This window comes from Rhea pennata, chromosome 6 (assembly GCF_028389875.1).
Source record: "Rhea pennata isolate bPtePen1 chromosome 6, bPtePen1.pri, whole genome shotgun sequence".
NCBI classification, from domain to species: Eukaryota; Metazoa; Chordata; class Aves; order Rheiformes; family Rheidae; genus Rhea; species Rhea pennata.
The window spans coordinates 16,308,269-16,325,575 of record NC_084668.1 but is presented as its reverse complement, the minus strand read 5'-3'; the positions used below and the strand labels follow the sequence as shown (position 1 = coordinate 16,325,575).

The 17,307-nt window shown below is 36.5% G+C and overlaps 1 protein-coding gene across 6 annotated transcripts in view; it reads right to left on the bottom strand.

Annotated features, from left to right (window-relative positions):
* Positions 1 to 3,932: 3,932 nt before the first annotated feature.
* The window catches only part of XRCC5 (X-ray repair cross complementing 5), a 51,504-nt gene continuing 38,129 nt past the window's right edge, over positions 3,933 to 17,307 (bottom strand). For 3 of the 6 annotated variants that reach the window (XM_062578363.1, XM_062578365.1, XM_062578364.1), the window contains exons 18-22: positions 13,852 to 13,961; positions 13,318 to 13,414; positions 11,225 to 11,292; positions 6,028 to 6,099; positions 3,935 to 5,354 (exon numbers count right to left, since the gene is read on the bottom strand). In XM_062578363.1, coding sequence (XP_062434347.1) covers positions 5,340 to 5,354; positions 6,028 to 6,099; positions 11,225 to 11,292; positions 13,318 to 13,414; positions 13,852 to 13,961 — 362 coding nt within the window. In that variant the 3' untranslated portion in view covers positions 3,935 to 5,339. Of the gene's footprint in view, positions 5,355 to 6,027; positions 6,100 to 11,224; positions 11,293 to 13,317; positions 13,415 to 13,851; positions 13,962 to 17,307 lie in introns of those variants that run through there. The other 3 variants (XR_009958739.1, XM_062578367.1, XR_009958740.1) reach the window with 3 other exon arrangements.

Below are 17,307 nucleotides of genomic sequence, written 5' to 3'. Positions count from 1 at the left end.
TTTCAAATCCTAACTTGGTGCTATTGCTTTCAGAAAAGTAGTTAGCCATTATAATTACTTGACATGGGTTTAGATACTCAACTCTAGTGAAATAAGCTTTGTAGCTATTACGCTGTGTGCATAATTCCACTAGTGATCCTGTTTGAATAGTGCTTTTGACAGAAGTCACCTGCAATGTAACAATACTAATGTTTGCTGAGTTACAACTCAAGATGGATGCATTGCCTAGGATAACCAATTATTGCCTAGGATAACTACTGTTATACATGACTGACATCGCAAAAATAACACAATAAAAACAGCTTGATGTTTAACAGCTACTTTGCTTTACCTGTTTGTTTTGACAACTTGTGAAGCCAAGGTAGTAACAGATTCCTGTACCTCTCTGCACAACACCCAGTGTAAACGACTCCCTTGGCCCTTTGTGGGAGCTTTATGTAATTTCATAACAGCAAAGAGCAGATTCTCTCACTAGCTCTAGAGCACATGGGTTGGATGACTAGGACAGGAGCTATTCCTTTTATTTTGTAGAGCTGACTGTTTATCAGTGTACCTCTAAGCATGGAACTAAACTTGTCTCCTCACCAACTCAGGCGGCATATCACAGAAAAGATGCTCCAGGAAAAAGGAGGCCCTTTCTGACACCTGCACAATCCTCTGAGTCTTTAAGGCTGCCGGTAAAGAAAGGTACTTATGATGTTTGATAGCAGAGAATCATACCCGTGAGGTGCCAGAAGGAACAGGATTCAGTTCACTGCCTTAGTTTTGTTGACTTTGCAAAGTTACTGGGTAAAGTATCAAATTAATTTCTGTCCCCTTAAATCACCAAAATACAGCAGACGTGCTGAGAAAAAGTCAGATGAGTGAAGGGACTATTTTAAGGCACTTTTTAACTCACAGATGCACTGAAATTATGTCTGGCCTGTAAATGTTAGAGGAAGGGACAGGTTTTCTAGTTCTGGTTCTACTTTCATAAATCCAACTATTATTTCAAAACAGTAAAAGAAAAGGCAGGGGAGGGATCTAATCATTCACTTTCAACTTATCAAAACTTGCTGCCTATAAAAATATGGACAAACCTTAAGCTAGGATGTATTCAAATATTTTCTAAGTAATTTTCTCATAGGTAAAAGATAGATCATCTCTGCCTGTAGGTCAATTTTTTGTGTAGAATTCAGTATGGGTTTTTTTTTCCACCTCTGGTAAAGGAAACAGGTTAAAAACACAGCCTTGACTTTTTAAAAATGTATCTATCCTAGTTCTTCACTCAAAATTATAACTGCATCATGAAAGAAAAATTTCAGCTATTCCTGTTTCCCTTATTTTCTTTAGCATATGGTAATCTTTTCCTCTAAAATTTTCAGGTTTGATACCTACAAGAAAAGAGGAGCCCAAACTGGCACAGAGCTCCTCCCAAACTGCTTGGCAGGATGTTTAAATGTAGCTCACCCAGTGGACCACTCTGCCTTCCAAACCGCACATGAAAATGCATAAGAACATAAATTCCACAACCTAGAACGACAAACAGTCTCTTGCAGAACTCAATGCAGTCTTCATTGATTAGCTTCTTTCTGGTGGGGATTTAAAGGCACAGCTATCCTTTCCTAGGCAGCAGTTCTTCAAAGAATTTAGAAACATAGACCTCTGTTGGACCTGCTGTTTCACTGCTATTGCTAGGAACAACATTCCTTTATGATCTTTTTAACCTGCATCTCAAAAGAAGAATGAGCTTGGAAGTTTTCCATTTCTGATACTTATCTTTGTTAATGCTGCTATACACGGTTCCATCGTACATCCTATGTTCTACTGCTACTCAAGAGAAGATGAGTGAAGAGAGGAGGGAAAGTGAAGTGAGGCAGAAAGTTTGGAGTGAATAAGTCTTCCTCTGTTACAAACCAAGTTATCTGCTTATTTCACTTGAAAATAAACAAACCAACAAAATCAAAAAAACCTATTGCTTATAAGCACAACAGGAATATCTGCAGGTATGTTTGACAGCTTAATGAAATGTGAGCCAAAATTCTTCGTTTCTGGATTACGTCAAACCCAACTGAGATCACAAGGCAACTGCTCTCTTACCATATATATTGCCTGAGTTGTGGTAGCAGCCAGCAGTCTCATTCAAAGAGCAGGACTCTACTATGCAACACAAACTAAGCTATGTTAAGCTAAGGAAAAAATACTAAAGATGGGCCCTGACAGAATAGTTCACAGCCTAAATACCATCTCCAATTTTTCAGAAAACTGCTAACTTCCTGATATTCTCGAGGTGTACAGTGCTTCAGACCAAAGACTGTGCTGCAATCACCAGATCATTCTGTCAAAAACAATAAAATCAGGGAAGTTATCAAGAAGAAAGCCTACTTCAATAAGTCTTCAGTGCAGCAGAATAAACTCACTATATAAGAAGCATTTCTATGATATATGTTATACTTTACTGTCGCATTGTAAAGACAGAGACAGCATCTTGCTCTCAGAGCTCGCCAGGCAGGCTGACACCATGCTGTTGACTTGACAATCCATTTCAAACCAATCTAGCATCACAGGAACCACAGAAGTCTTCAATCATATAACATTTTGGAAGTCATTGTTCACTACTTCTGTGACTGTATTTTTACAACTGTCTGAGAGCAGAAAATGGGGCTCTGGGAATCAAATGAAAGAGGTAAGACATAAGAACTGCATTACAGGGTCAGCAGACCCCATCTCTCAGTGACAGTGCAGCCTGCTTCATTAACAGCAGAATTAACATAGTCTGATTGCCTGCAGATTCATTCCCAACCTCAATACACTGCTACTGGAAAAATCTCACTCTTCCTGTGTGGTTTCCAAACACAGTACTTCATCCTTTCTGAAGAGTATTAACAGTTCCACGCTACATCCCCAATGCTATCCTACTTCTGAATACCTTCTACCACTCAAAGTCCACCCTGCAAAATATCCTTTTCTGTTCTACACTCCTCATCTAATTGGTGGAGGGAAGAAGAGGACCTGCAAACTAGAACAAGGCAACATATACTGTTGGTGTGACATACTCATTAGTCTGCTGGCTGCTACTCTCAGCTGCCAGGCCAGCCAAGCGAACGGGATAAAGATTGAGCTTTTCCTCCTTCTCCTTTTCCCAGCATCAACTTTCATAAAAATCCTTTTAGAACATAATGCTGAAATCACTACCCTTCTATCAAAGCTGGCTTTTACTGCCAAACAAGTTGAAGAAATATCAAAGCAGTAGATTAACAGAAAGGCATAGACGACAATCACAAGCTTTGATCTCTCAGAAAACAAGGCTAACTAGGGTTGCTATCCCATATTATTAGCAACAGAACTTTCCAAAGAGGCATTCCTTCCAGACAGCAACTCAGTAGCAGACATTACCTTTTATTTTTTTTGAACACTTTGATAATTTCTCAGGCTACAAAGTACAAAATAGGGGATGTTACACTGCTTGTAAGAAAAGGAATTTCAATGGTGTTTTCAATAAGTTTGCTAAAGTGGACAACAAACCACTCTCGCTTCTGAAGACTGTCCAGTATTGTAATTCAGAATGATTATTCTCAGAGTAATTAGTGAGTAACTAGGTCAGACTTACATAACAGAGAATATAAGCTTAGACTAAGTGAAAAATCTCTTCCAGTCACTTAATAAGAATCTGAAATCTGGCCCTTTGGCAAAAAAACAAGTATAAAAATCAGTCTGCTATCTGATAGACTCAACGATACATGTCAAGTTTCTGACGACTGATGCCCAGAAGGCTGGGCAGAATGAAAGACACTCCATCTACCTTCTAAGAATTCACTTTCACCTATTTTAACTGTAAGTCATACATTCCCAATCCCCTCTTCAGTTCTAGCAACTTCTGATATTTGGTGTTTGCACTGCACAGCGGTCGTTGTGAGTTCCTGTTAGGTACTGCATAGGCAGCTAATCATCCAATTTTAGGAAAAGAAAACATAAGCAATCCATTACAAATTTTTTAATCAAACCAATTAAGAAAACATAGAAAACTCCAGCCAGTCATATGCCCCACAAATTGACCCCAAAAGACAAAAACAATGGACTGACCAACTGTTTCTTATTTACAATTAATAAAAATATCTTCTAGTGACACAAAAGCTCTAAAGGTCTAGAGACCTGCTCCCTGTCCATCAGTATTCGAGAAATCTCTTCAAAGTCTGCATGAACTAAGGATGGAACATAAGAGAGGAAAGAGAGAAGGTTTCTATGTAGGGAGGTATGGGCAAGAGCAATCACCATTTCTCATACAGTTGTTCTTCAATAGAAAATACAGATATTCCAAACCAAAGCACCTTTCAACTACAGCTCATTATTTCTATATTTTCTATGGTCTCAACACATTTTGCACAGTATATTTATACATTTGCAGTAACAAAAGAACAGCTTTTTAAGGAATGAATCGGGCCATAACAAACAAGCATTTGTGAAGATGTTATTACTGTCTCTTTAGATCTGTAAATTACATGTCAGTATCTCTTTCTGAGCTGTATTTGACTATTTTGGATTGTTTTGTACGGATAGTCCATTTGGGCTGCTGCTGTTAACTATCATCAGTATCTACCACAGGTTTCACGTACAGCTTTTATGGATTCTTCTGCTTTGAGTTACTAGTCATCAGCTATGTAAAAAATGGGGATGTAACTGATGCATTCATTCTTTCAGCCCCAGGAATATCTACTACAGTAACTGTACTAGTTAAAAATCTGTGCGTCAGTGGGGAGGGAATCACAGGACACAGAACATGACAGCCCATAACAGAAATGGACAGAAAAAAAAATCCTGTTTTGCTATGTACTTTAAATTATTTTATATTTCAAATCATTATTTTGTGAATAAACTTTTTTTCTGCCTTTTTACAGGAGAAAACCATGAACATAAAGTCTTTTTCCTTCCCTGTCTATAATGTTATGGAGTTATCTCCACTAAAGGTACTACATTACCTGGTAACTTCATTGTGACATTTTTATCCTCCTTCTCAGGCAATGTAACAAGGATGTCAGGTGCCAGTACAGGCTCTCATTAAATTTCCTGGTGTCTAGCTGGAAGGAATACCAGGGATAAACTAGATTCAGTGTGCTAAAGCAAAAAAGAGATGCCTTGAAGATATCATTACTCCAAAAATACTTCAGATTATTCCAATCTTCTGTTCTAGTTTTGACAAACAGATGCCATTTACACCAATTGGAAATGTCTCTGGAACTTCTGTTCTCACTTGAGAAAATAAAGACGAACACTGTCTTCTTCTTGGCATCTTGTTTTGTGCCCCATCTCACCGGGAGATCTCTTCCAAACCTTCACCGGTATGGTCACCTTATACTGCCTGGTCACATCATGTCCAGCTGCAAAGAAAAGTAACAAATTTGGAAAAAGAGGCACTGAATTCAGGTTCTTTGTGTGTTTAGCATTTAGAAATCAAAGTAAATTCAGAAATACTCATGAAAAAATATAAATGCTCTGTGCTTAAACTTAATACTAAGCTGTTATAAAGTACAGAATCAAAAGTGCTGAGTCATTACAAATCTGTCTCCAAGGCAAGTAAAAAATGGCTAAAATATTTATTAAAAATCCTCTTGTAATTCTTAAATTCCAGCAAGTCTGTATAGAGAGGGTTAATTGAGAAGTCTAAAACAATTTTTTTTATTATTATTTTTAGTTTCCCACATAAATAGCTATTCTACATCAACAAGCTTTGATAACGTTATAATAAGTTATAACAACCTGCTATCAAACAAGTAGCTTTACTGGATCTTTGAAAGGGTGCTAGAGAACAGGATTAATTTATGTAACCACCAGCGTTACCACTGAACTCTGTGTTTGCCATCATTACATTAGATATTTCAGTATATTTTACAATGGTAACTAAGTAATTTTACGTGCACCTTCTCTGTCTTAGCTCCTCAGTGTTTTCTAAGTCAAGCACTGTAACCTACTGCTCTAAGAAGCTCTCTCTCTCATTGCATCTTTTAGTTACAATTTACTTCTAAAGCCATATCATGTCTTTATGCCACTCACCAAATCATCAACGTCACCACCTTCATCTGTAGCAGGCGGAGTTTCATTTTGCTTTTCTTTTGAGGTCAAGAACTAAAAATAAAAATATATTTAAATGATATTGAGAAAATGCAGACCTTTTAATATTAAATGTATTTATTTTTAGTATCAAAATTAACACAGCTATGATTAAAAAAAATGAAGAAAAGCTCCAGTGATAATGAATCACAAAACAATTGAGGTTGGAAGGGATCTCTGGAGATCATCTGCTCCAACCCCCTTGCTCAAGCAGGAACACCTACAGCATGTTGCCCAGGACCTTGTTTGGGTGGCTTTTGAATATCTCCAAGGAAGCAGTCTCCACAACCTCTCTGGGACTGTTCCAATGCTCAGTCACCCTCACAGTAAAGAAGTTTTTCCTCACATTCCTGTGTTTCAGTTTGTGCCCACTGCACAAAGAGTCTGGCCCCATCCTCTTTACATCCTCCCTTCAGATATTTAAATGCATTGATAAGATTATCTCTGTCCTCCCTTCTCCAGGCTGAAGAGTCTGAAATCTCTTAGCTTTTCCTCATGTAAGACATGCTTCAGTCCTGTAATCATCTTAGTGGCCCTTTTCTGGACTAGCTCCAATAGTTCCATCTCTCACTTATAGTATGAGAGCACAGAACTGGACACAGTGCTCCAGGTGTGGCCTTGTACCAGGGCTGAGAAGAGGGGATGGATCACCTCCCTCAATCTGCTTGCAACGATCTTCCTAATGTAGGAACGAAGTTCATTGTGATTTCCATTCTCAAAAACGATCTTAAAGCAGTGGAAATTTCTTAGGACTTCCTTTTAACAGATTTTATGGTAGCGTGTGTTAATAATGGACAACTGGAGTGGTTCTTCAGATAACACGTAGTTAAGCTGTAGAACTACTTTTCAAAGGACACTGCAAATACTAGTCCATGGTCTCACTGAGAGATTGGACAAGTTCGTGGAAGAAATACACTGATGACCTACTGAGGTGATAGAAACAACATCTAGCACAGAAAGTACCTGAGATTCCAATGGCTAGAGCCTAGGAATGTACACTTTTCCCTACCCATCTGTTATCAGCCACTGTCAAAGACAGGATTCTGGGCTAGATGAAAACTTAGTCCATTCTTATAGGCCATTCTTAGGTTCTAAAAAAGGTAATTTTAAAAATAATATTGTGACTACAAAATGCTGAAGGACAGAAAAAGAACCCCCCCCCCCAAATCTTCCCTGTTGCTATTAAGACACATGTAAGTTGACCAACATCTTGTTTAGCAAAGATACACTCTGTTTCTGAGTGGAATTCAGTAAAAGTTTCCCATTTAGTTCAATTAAAATTTAACAAATGAACAAAGACATGAATTTAAAAAAAAAAAAAAAAACACTCAAACATGCAAGGTGGTTTAGAATGGTAGTCTTTAAAAATAGAATATTCATTATGTAAAGTCCTATTGCAGGCGCTGCAGATACAGCTCACCATATGCCCTTCACTTAGTGTATGGCATCATAAACACAAGGTAAAGCTAACCAGTTCAGACATTATAACAACAAAAATGAAATATATAGACAACATCTGGGGTACAAGTACCTCTGAATTATTTTTGTCTTACCTTAACATAGTACAAAAAATAATAATTTATCAATAATGATAGGAAAAAAAAATACAAACACATGATTACTTGTTCAGCTGTCTACAAGTTTTAGTTATGCTCCTGTTAGCAACATCCTCCGTAGTAAAATTATAAAGTTTGTTTTTCTCACTAAAATGCACAGAACAACAAGTACATAGAGCTAGAAACAACCCTGCCCTAGATAAAAAAGATGGCAGCGAAAGGGGAGGCAGAAGGAAAGCCACACTACATGGTTTTTCAAGTTGCACTATCCTCAATTCAGAAACAATTTGGTCATAGCTCTAGATGACAAGACAGAATATCTGATTAGAAAAAAAAAATCACACTAAATCTATAAATACTTGTTTAATGTTTAGGTAACATTTTTGTGCAAAAATACCTGGCTTATAAAAGCAAACTATTGTTTACCTGAGGACCTCAATTACTAGTCATGGAGGTCATGTCAAAGATAATCTAGATGGATAAGATCATGGTACTAACAGCACTGAAAACCTCCATGCTTCCTTTCTTATAGAATGAGTAAAAACGGGTAACCACCATTGCTACAAACTGAAAAAGTCTCCCTTTCCCCAGCCTCCCTCTTCCTCCCCCTCTCCTGGCCCTCCAATTCCCTATATTAAATACCTGAAGTTAATTTTGTGGAGAAGTACCAGATTCCACATCCATCAGGATTAAAAAGGAATTATATTAATTTTGGTCAACCCAAAACAGAAGATGTAAATCTCTGCATACTTGTCTCACTAGACAAAGGTCAGACCTTTTCTACATCCTGAAGAGTAAAATCCAACAGACTTGTCATGTTTAACATTGATTTCAACTTATCTTATTGCTTTTGTAGCTGCAAAAAAAATGAGAAGGTGGCAAGGATGCAAGGAATTAAAATTTCAAGATGCCATATGTTTGTATATCTCTTTTTCCTAGGAAAGATTTCAATCTAGTAGTATTATGAAGCACATATTACAAAACTAAAAGCTAATGACATTGTCAGCTCTGAATGTTTTCTGTGACAGAGTAAATTTCATTTTACACAGTTAATTAAGAGTCAAATGGTATTTCTGAAAGTAGCATATTTTTTCCAAGTTCTCAAAATTAGCTTTCCCATACTAAATTAGCTAAAGAAAGCTAAAAGCTAAAGAAATTTAGGAAGAATATTTACAAAAAAAAAAAAAAAAAGAAAGTTGAAGTTTCTATCAAGTGCTGAATATTTGAAATTGCCTTTTTTAAAAAAAAAAATCTGTTTTATATTTATGCAGAAGCAAATTACATACAATAGTTGTGCTGAAATCCATTATCTTCTCCAAAGCAACCAGAAGAAGCACTTAACAATTATGCTCTTTTAGCCTATCATCTTTATGCTCCAAAAGAAGCATCTCCACTATTACAGGGGAGGAAAAAAAAAGGGGGTGAGGAGGTACGACTATTTTTCCCTCAGTAATAAGTAGTAAAGAAAGTATGCATAGGTTAACCTTGTTCAGCTAGAAAGTAAAAGAAAGTTTTGCATGTTACTCCCTAATGGGCAGCCATGCAAGTATTCCATTCTTCCTCAAAGAACTTGAAATCCTATATCCAAAACAGTCCTGAAATTGCTATCAGGTAAGTGACCTGCACAGAAGAGAAAAGGCTTCTGTGTAACATAGGACCAAACTGACAGCCGGTCCCTGCCCTACACACTTGCAATTATGAGCATCTGACATATTACAGAGGTGAAGAAAATATGCATCTTACTGTATAGTGTAACATTAAAAAAAAAAAATCCAATATACCCCTTCTGTGAATTGTTTCAAAGGATATCATCTTCAATATAAAAATCAAATGAACCATTTTTGCCATTTGTTATAGACATAGGAAAATGCTATGGCAGGGTTTGAGATCAGAGCAAGGGAAATTAGATTTTAGGTCAGGCCCACAAATTCAAGATAAAGTTTTCTGTCCCTATAGATCTTTACTCCATGTTTACATAGTCCTCCAGCTTTTTAAGTCATATAACCCCTCAACAAACAATGACAGAGCTCTGCAAATCAAGGTTTTGGTTTTGGATCTAAGAGTAAGAGAAACTGATATAGTGATTTATAACTCTTTATAACTTGTGCTGCATTCCTATGGAGGCACTGCATCTTAGCCACTGCAAGCTCATAGTTAAGACAATTATATGCTATAATGCCTTTATGGCTAGTAGAGATTTCCTCAAGGAATAGAGGCTATTTCACACAGCATGGGCACAATTTGAGCACAAAGGGTAGTTTCAGTCTAGAAAGTGAAGTTCTCAAGAAAAATTAGCTTCTGAAGTTTCCAGGTATATTCATACTCTTTGGAATACACAACAAAATACTGGTATTCTTTAAAATGACTGCTGGGGAAGAAATTGCTCTGTACAACCATGCATGATGAGAAAATCTAGTAGGTCCTTCATGTCTATAAAAAAAATTCTGTTCTATCATTTGTACTTTGTATGTGTCTTTAGCTTTTTAGATTCAGTTTTCATTTTCACTGTATTTCTGTGCCTTCTTCACCTTAAGGTCAACTGTCACAGGTGAAAAAAGTAGTTTCTAAAATACAACCTTTTACCTATTCATTGTTTCACTTGCAGAGAACCAACTTCAGTCCCCTTCTGATTAATGCTTATTTAAGGCCTGAAGTTGTAAATGATTAAAATGTAAATGATCTTTTAGAAAAGCTGCTTCTCTGCAAAGTACTTGGGGATTTCAGCTACAGGTTTAACTTGTGGGGTCTTTAATACAATGACCTTCTTTCTGCTAAACTATTTAAAATCATAGCTAGCAGCCTGATACAAGAATGTCTGTCACATTCTCTCCACACAAAATGAATACAAATACAATTTTTGACTGCAATGTACCTATTAACTCTGAATTCTGCCTCCTTTGAAACAGAATGCACTACTCTGTTATAATTTACTCTTTCATGACTGTGACATCCTTCATTCATTACCACAAAGAGTTCAAGCATTGTATTTCTGCATACCTTTAAACACCTCCAAGCTTTTATTTCCAGAAGGACCTAATATGTTCACTAATAATAGTAGTGGCATAAATCTAGGTTAGCTATCAATTCATAAAAGCTGCATAAAGTGGAAATTACTGATACCATTTCATAAATGGCAAAAAAAAAAAAATAGCGATGACAACTTTATACTTCTGGACTGCATAAAACCTTTAGACAAAAGAATTCTTCCTTTCTGAACTCGTATACCACCAAGATCACAGTTCTTTATCAACCACAAATAGTGACAACACACTTGCATATACTAATAGCCTACTGCCATTCCACTAAACTGAGTTCTTTAAGTTACTACTCTTCCTGGAGAATATTTTAAGATAATATCACACTATGCTGCTTTCTAAAGGCCAACTAAAGCAAAATGCTGTAGTACAACCTAGGGAAATTGTTTTTGCTCTGAATTTGGGGCAATTTCACTTTTGTGGCAAAAAAACACTGTTCTTCCTTCATCTGGATCCTGTTTCATTCGTCTAAAGATTTATCCACATAAGAACGTGTTCCACAGCAAGGGCTTTACACAGAGAGGCGCTCATTAAAAAATATATATATACCTTTTCAGCTTCTTCACTAGTCACCAAACTTCCTTCTGCTTCATCTTTAGTGATCAAAGAAATTCTATCTAAAAAAAAAAAAAGAGAGAAAAAAAAAAAAGAAAAAAACATTACAAAGCTTCCCAAGAATCCATATAGTGTTAGAAACGAAAAAATCTTCCAAATTCTAACTTCTAAATGCGTCATCATCAGTGGCAAAAAAAACCCAAAAACAAAAAAATCCACACCTCAAAGGAAAACGTGACCTGCATAAATGAATCAACCATCTTAATACAAAAATAAATTAGTGAGAATATTCATAAGCTTGTGGAAGTATCCATTTAGGAAGCTGCTAATACTATGATTAATGAGATACTGAAATCACAGATGAAATGCTGAAAAAACATCAGAAATTATACTTCTAGTCACTGCTGAAATGCTCTTCAGCCTTAATAGTTCGAAAAGCTAACTCACACAATACATCCACTGACACTATAGTTCCCAATAGTTTTGGCCACCAAAAGCAGTGGTCTCGCCCACTCCATTTTACCAGTGTCATCATCCCATGCAGTGACCCAGGGGGAGAAATAATAGTAATAGTAACAATCAACATCATCTCGATTACTTTTAATCTCAAATATGTTCCCAGTCTACCTCATCCCTGGCTGCAAAAAAAGTTTGTGCCTTCACAAGGAAGCTGTGGGTATGAAAGGAAAGAATAGTAGGTTCAGAAAGGTTTCAGCTGTAGGACAAGTTTATGCCAGATTAATGTGCCCATAGAACTACATGGCAGGGTTTCGTGAAAATCAAACAATTTATGAAACAGATTTGCCTTGTTCCTGCTCCAAAAGCCACTTTAACTCATTTACTTGCTTTCACCACCTTTTGTGGAGTTGGTGATTGAAATAGCTCATGAAAAGGTCCTGTATACATCACACTTGGCGGAAGAGAAGGGATGAGAAGGGATGTGGCCAGAAACAGGGAAAGCAGGATTTAGCTTTTGGTAGCAGGAACCCAGAAACAATCTCAGCTACTCAGTGAGACCAAATAGACTACGCATAAAGCATCGTGATTTTATCTTCTTAGAACTAGAGTCTTTATTGTACAAAAATCTCAATCCTGCTTGTATTTGTTATTTTTTTTTCAAAAATATTGTCCAGTTTGTTGGAAAATCTGGTCTGTACCAACCAAAGTTATTAACACAGCATACTAGCACGGCTTTGGAAAAATCTAGGTTTCCTATTTCCAAAGCTTTTATCCCTCAGTTTCTTCAGATAAGGTCCCACACAGTAGAGTCGGATGTAGTATTCTTCGAGTGCTATCTTGCACTGTTTCTTTGGGTTGTTAAACAAATTCTGTATTTCTGAAATGGTTGAATACAGTAGACATCAGATGGTCTAGAGTCCCTCATTTTTAAACGTGCCATACAAAAGCATATGACTGCATTTTAAAGCATGTACCATAAAGAGACACAGTTGAGCATTTAACATATTTTCCTAGCACTGGTTCCAATCAAAATTAGGGGTATAATGTAAAAGATTTTTTTTAGTGCATAATTTTTTCTATTTGTGAAAATGTTCCTTTATTTACCACTTGCATCATCTCTGAATATCTTTTGGAATTGCACTGCCTGGTATCTCTCAGTTTAATCATAAGTAGGTGTCATAATACCACATATATTCTGTTCTCCAGGTTGCTTAAATACAAAATGATCAGTGATATGTTTCAATGCTATCTATGCCTTTTTTGAAGCTTAATATGGAAGAGTCTTTTTATATCTCTGCTGCATGAGTTTTTTCATTCATTTTAAAATTCATCTGAAATCATATCTTCTTCTCTTTACCCTGTAGCATTTAACTTGTCTCTCTTCTCACACTATTAATTTAGCATTTCAACAAAACTTGGCATGGCACGATGAAATATTGCTGTATGAAATCATCAGCACAAAAAAGTTGTGTGAAATTTTTTTTCTTTCACATTGCAAGTTGCAAGAAGGAACTATATCAGAAACACTGCTCTGTATTTAGTTTAAGTGTCCCACTGCTAACATAAGGTTTCCTCTCACATCACAGACAATTTATAGAAATACACCTTAAAAAGCAATGCCATCATACCTTGCATCATTATCTCCCAGAAATCAGCTAAGGCTTTATCTTCCACCTTTGACTTCAGGGCCTGTAGAAAATCATTAAAGCACTGCACCTTGGACAACTGGAAAAAAAAAAAAAAAAAAAAAAAAAAAAAGTAGTGATAACAGAAATATAGAAGTAGCTTATTGAAGAAAGCTAGAAACTTAATTCTTTATGAAGTCATCTAAAAGAGTGAACACAACAGCCATCTCAAGATTTACTACAGCTTTATCTAATCACTACAGAGAATGGCCCACCTTCTACAAGCACCAGGTCATAGGCCCTGTTTTTCCATGTTTAAAAGAAAACAAACAGCAGTAAGTAACACCAGGGAACCTAGTCCCTATTTCAGTGGGGGAAAAAAAAAAAAAAACATAAAATGCAAGTTGTATTTCTAAACTTTCAAACACTACAATGGACTTCAACCTATGAATCATTTCTTTTTGCTATAGGAATACTCTATCAAGCTTTTCATATAGCAAGTAGGCCCACCATGCCTTTAATTCCATATATCATTACCTTTATTGCCTCCTCTCTGAAAACTTTGATACAATTGATGCCTTTCATGTAGTACTGTGAACCTTTATTTTCCAAAAACTGATCAATGCGGTTTATCAACTGCTGACTCACTGAAAGAGAAAAATCAAAGAATGTACATTTTCAAAGTGAGAAAACATCTTTCCTTTACCTCTTATCATTATACCCCCTCTTAACAGGCACTAAAGGACTTAATCATACCCATACCTCCTCAAGCTACTCAGTAACTGGTATCTAAGCTAATAAAAATTACTTCAGCCTCTATGAAAAAGCCAGGTACAGTAGGAGGAGGGGAAAAGAAAAAAAGGGGGGAAAAAAAAGCCAAGAAAAAGCCTGAAAGCCAAAAACAAAGCACTGACCTAGCTCGTTTGATAGGAAGTAAAATGGGAATAACTGGGTTCTTAAATAAGAGGGAAGTTATGTTCTATGATTCCAAATATATCCCATAAACATCCTTTAAAATATATACAAATTTCAATACGATAGTTTAAATTTACAACAAGGATGCAACAATGTCAGAACAATAGCTGCAACGTGATTGCAGTTAAGTCTACCTCGTCGCTACTGACATCAGAGTATACCTTGCCTTCCCTTAAGTTATCTTGATGATTGTTCAAATAGCTTAATGGTGTTCATAATCATGAAGGCAAGTATTATAAACTGTGTATGCCTGGCAGGGAGAAGCAGAGGCAGACAACAAGACTTGTACTGACAAGAAGGGGAACAAAAGCCTCGCTACTGAGCGGCTAAAAGGTAGGTAGCTGTAGAACATTGCAAATGCGATAAGTGAAAATGTCAGTATGAGCTATGGATGCACAAATAAATTCTGCTGGACTTTTGTACTTTATTTTCACCAAAATTATTTATTATAGGTGAGCAACAGTCCAGTTTTATCCTCTAGCAGAGGCTTCAGTCCAGGTAAAAGACAAGTGTAATGAGGATACAACAGTGATCTGTAAAATCACTAGCATCATGAAAAAGACTTCATTGCCTCTTCTAAAAAAAGAACAAGGAGATAGGTTAAGAATAACCAGAAGAAAGTACCTCCCTGAACAAGAACAGTCAACCTGTGGAACTCCACCCAGGTTGCTTTGGGATGCTAGAAGTTTTAATGGCTTCAAAAATTGCTTGAATGAATTCTTGGAAGAGAAAATCATCAAGGGAGATTAAACACAAAGACAATATTGCCATTCAGAAAGAAATGGAGGAAAGTATTTTGGACATGTAACAGCACTGTCTGCTCTACTCTTGTACTCTCGGCAGCCAGTGTTGAAGACAGGTTATTGGATCAGGAGGATATTTAGTCTAACCTATAGCCATTCTTATGTTCATTGCCATAGGCATGGATATCATTACAACTGTTTCATCTATGGAAACATCAGGACAGAAGATCATCAGAAATTAACGGAAAGGCCAAGTATGAGTACACACACCAAGAAGCGCACATCATTTAAGTACTTTATTCTACTCTCTTGACCATAAGCATATACAACACTAGCTGTTATGCCTATGTTCTATAAAAGGTTTAACTGAATTTGGTCTGAAGGACAATAGCTGTGAAAAAAAAGAAAGTAAACTACAACATGCTTGATGCTCTCCCACTAGCTGCTGATCTTAAGTGAGTTTCTAAAAAAAGCAGGTGGATAGTGATTCTGTCCAACAGCAACAGTAACACAAGAAAGAGTGCTAAAGTGCTTACTGCTCCAGAGGTGATCAGTTCTCTGTTTATTTACCAGAAGCTGACAAACCAAATTGAAATCTCACTACTTAAGCTCCACAAGTTAAGTCAGTCTATTTTTTTCATGCTTAATGATTTTCTCATTAAACGTTCTAATTTCTTACTAACTGCACTAATAAAAGCAAGTCCTGCTGGTGTTTTTGGTGGTGGTGGTATTATTTTATATGCTGCCTTTCCATTGATGTGTTAAATTAAAACCCCAGGCATTAAGAGGGTGTAATAAAAGTCTTTATTGTCAGAATGATTCCAACATGCTGTTTGGAATCAACAGACAGTTTACTTATTCTTTTGTATTTATTTATTTTTTTAATTCTCTTTCTATTCAGTTGCACAGACAGCCATCAGAACAGATTTCATTGCCACAGACTGAGCTGCTTCTTTTTGAAATCTATTGTAAGGAAGTAAGAGAGCCCTTTATCATTTCCCTACATAATATTGCATGACAAGGTTGTACTATGTGCAGGAGACAGGTTACACTGCAAGAATTATCTGAAGTGAGACTCTTTTAAAAAGCTTTAAGCAGCCTGGCTAAAAACAGGTCGGCCCTCTCTCAAATGACAGAACAATGATTGACAAATCCAAAATAGACAAAATATTTGTGTTCTGATTAGACTATCAAATTACTTCAAGGGGTCCAAGGCAGTATCAGAGACAGAGGTAAGGATTATAGAGTTATCTAAAGTGGATTTTGTTCCTTTACAGTTAAAGGTCTGAGAATCTTGCTAACTTCTTCTACTACCTGTCATGTCGCTTTCTGTTAGCGGGAATCTTTGGCTTTGGGTGCTGCAAAAGTAGAACTCCCTATTTTTCCAAAATTAAGTTCTGCAAAAAGATCTATCTCCATCTAACTCATCTGTGAATATTAGGGCAACCTGATACATCCCAGGCAAATCTCAGATATTGAGGTTTTGAACAGCAGGTCCTGGAGTCTCAAACTGATAGTCTATTCAGACTACCACCTGTAATAATCCTCTTTTGCTATCCCTCCCCATCTCCTCATCCCCCTTTTAAGGGAGCAAAATAGTGAACTTCTATATTCTGCGTAAACTAGAATTCTGTCAGTCCTAAAACCACCACTTTCTGCAGATCTTCCCAGGAAATTTTAATCTCCGGCATCCTTTTACTGGAGCTGATTGGTTAGATAATGTTTTGAGTGATTATAGACTGGAGAATGACAAGTAAAAATGTTAGAATAGGAAAAGATCTATTAATTTAAATAGAACTCTAATCTCTTCCCCACTGGCATTAAGAAACATCCACCACCATAAGATATATTAACTAGTGCTGTTACTTTTTGTGAAATACACCACTGACAATGATGTTTGCTTGTTATCTCTGAATAATTATAGTGAAAAAGTGTGGTTATGTTTTCATGTTTGTTCAATTGGTCTCGATCACCATGCCAACCAAATTACAGTATAACAATGGATGAAGCTTTATTATGGTCCAAACCTAATTCCTTACAGATAACATTTTTTTTTAACCCATTAGGTTAAAAAAAAAAGTTCCTTTTGTAGGCAAAAGACTCCTATTATTAACAATCTTATGAATTATCCAGTGGTGGTGGTGATAAAGATTTGTATTAATGGACAGTGGCTAAAGTAAAAGCCACCGACAAGTCAGTTACAGTACCTGATAATGAATCATAAACTGTTGCTCAAGAGAGCAATGATGATCAAGGATGATCATTTTGTATCCCA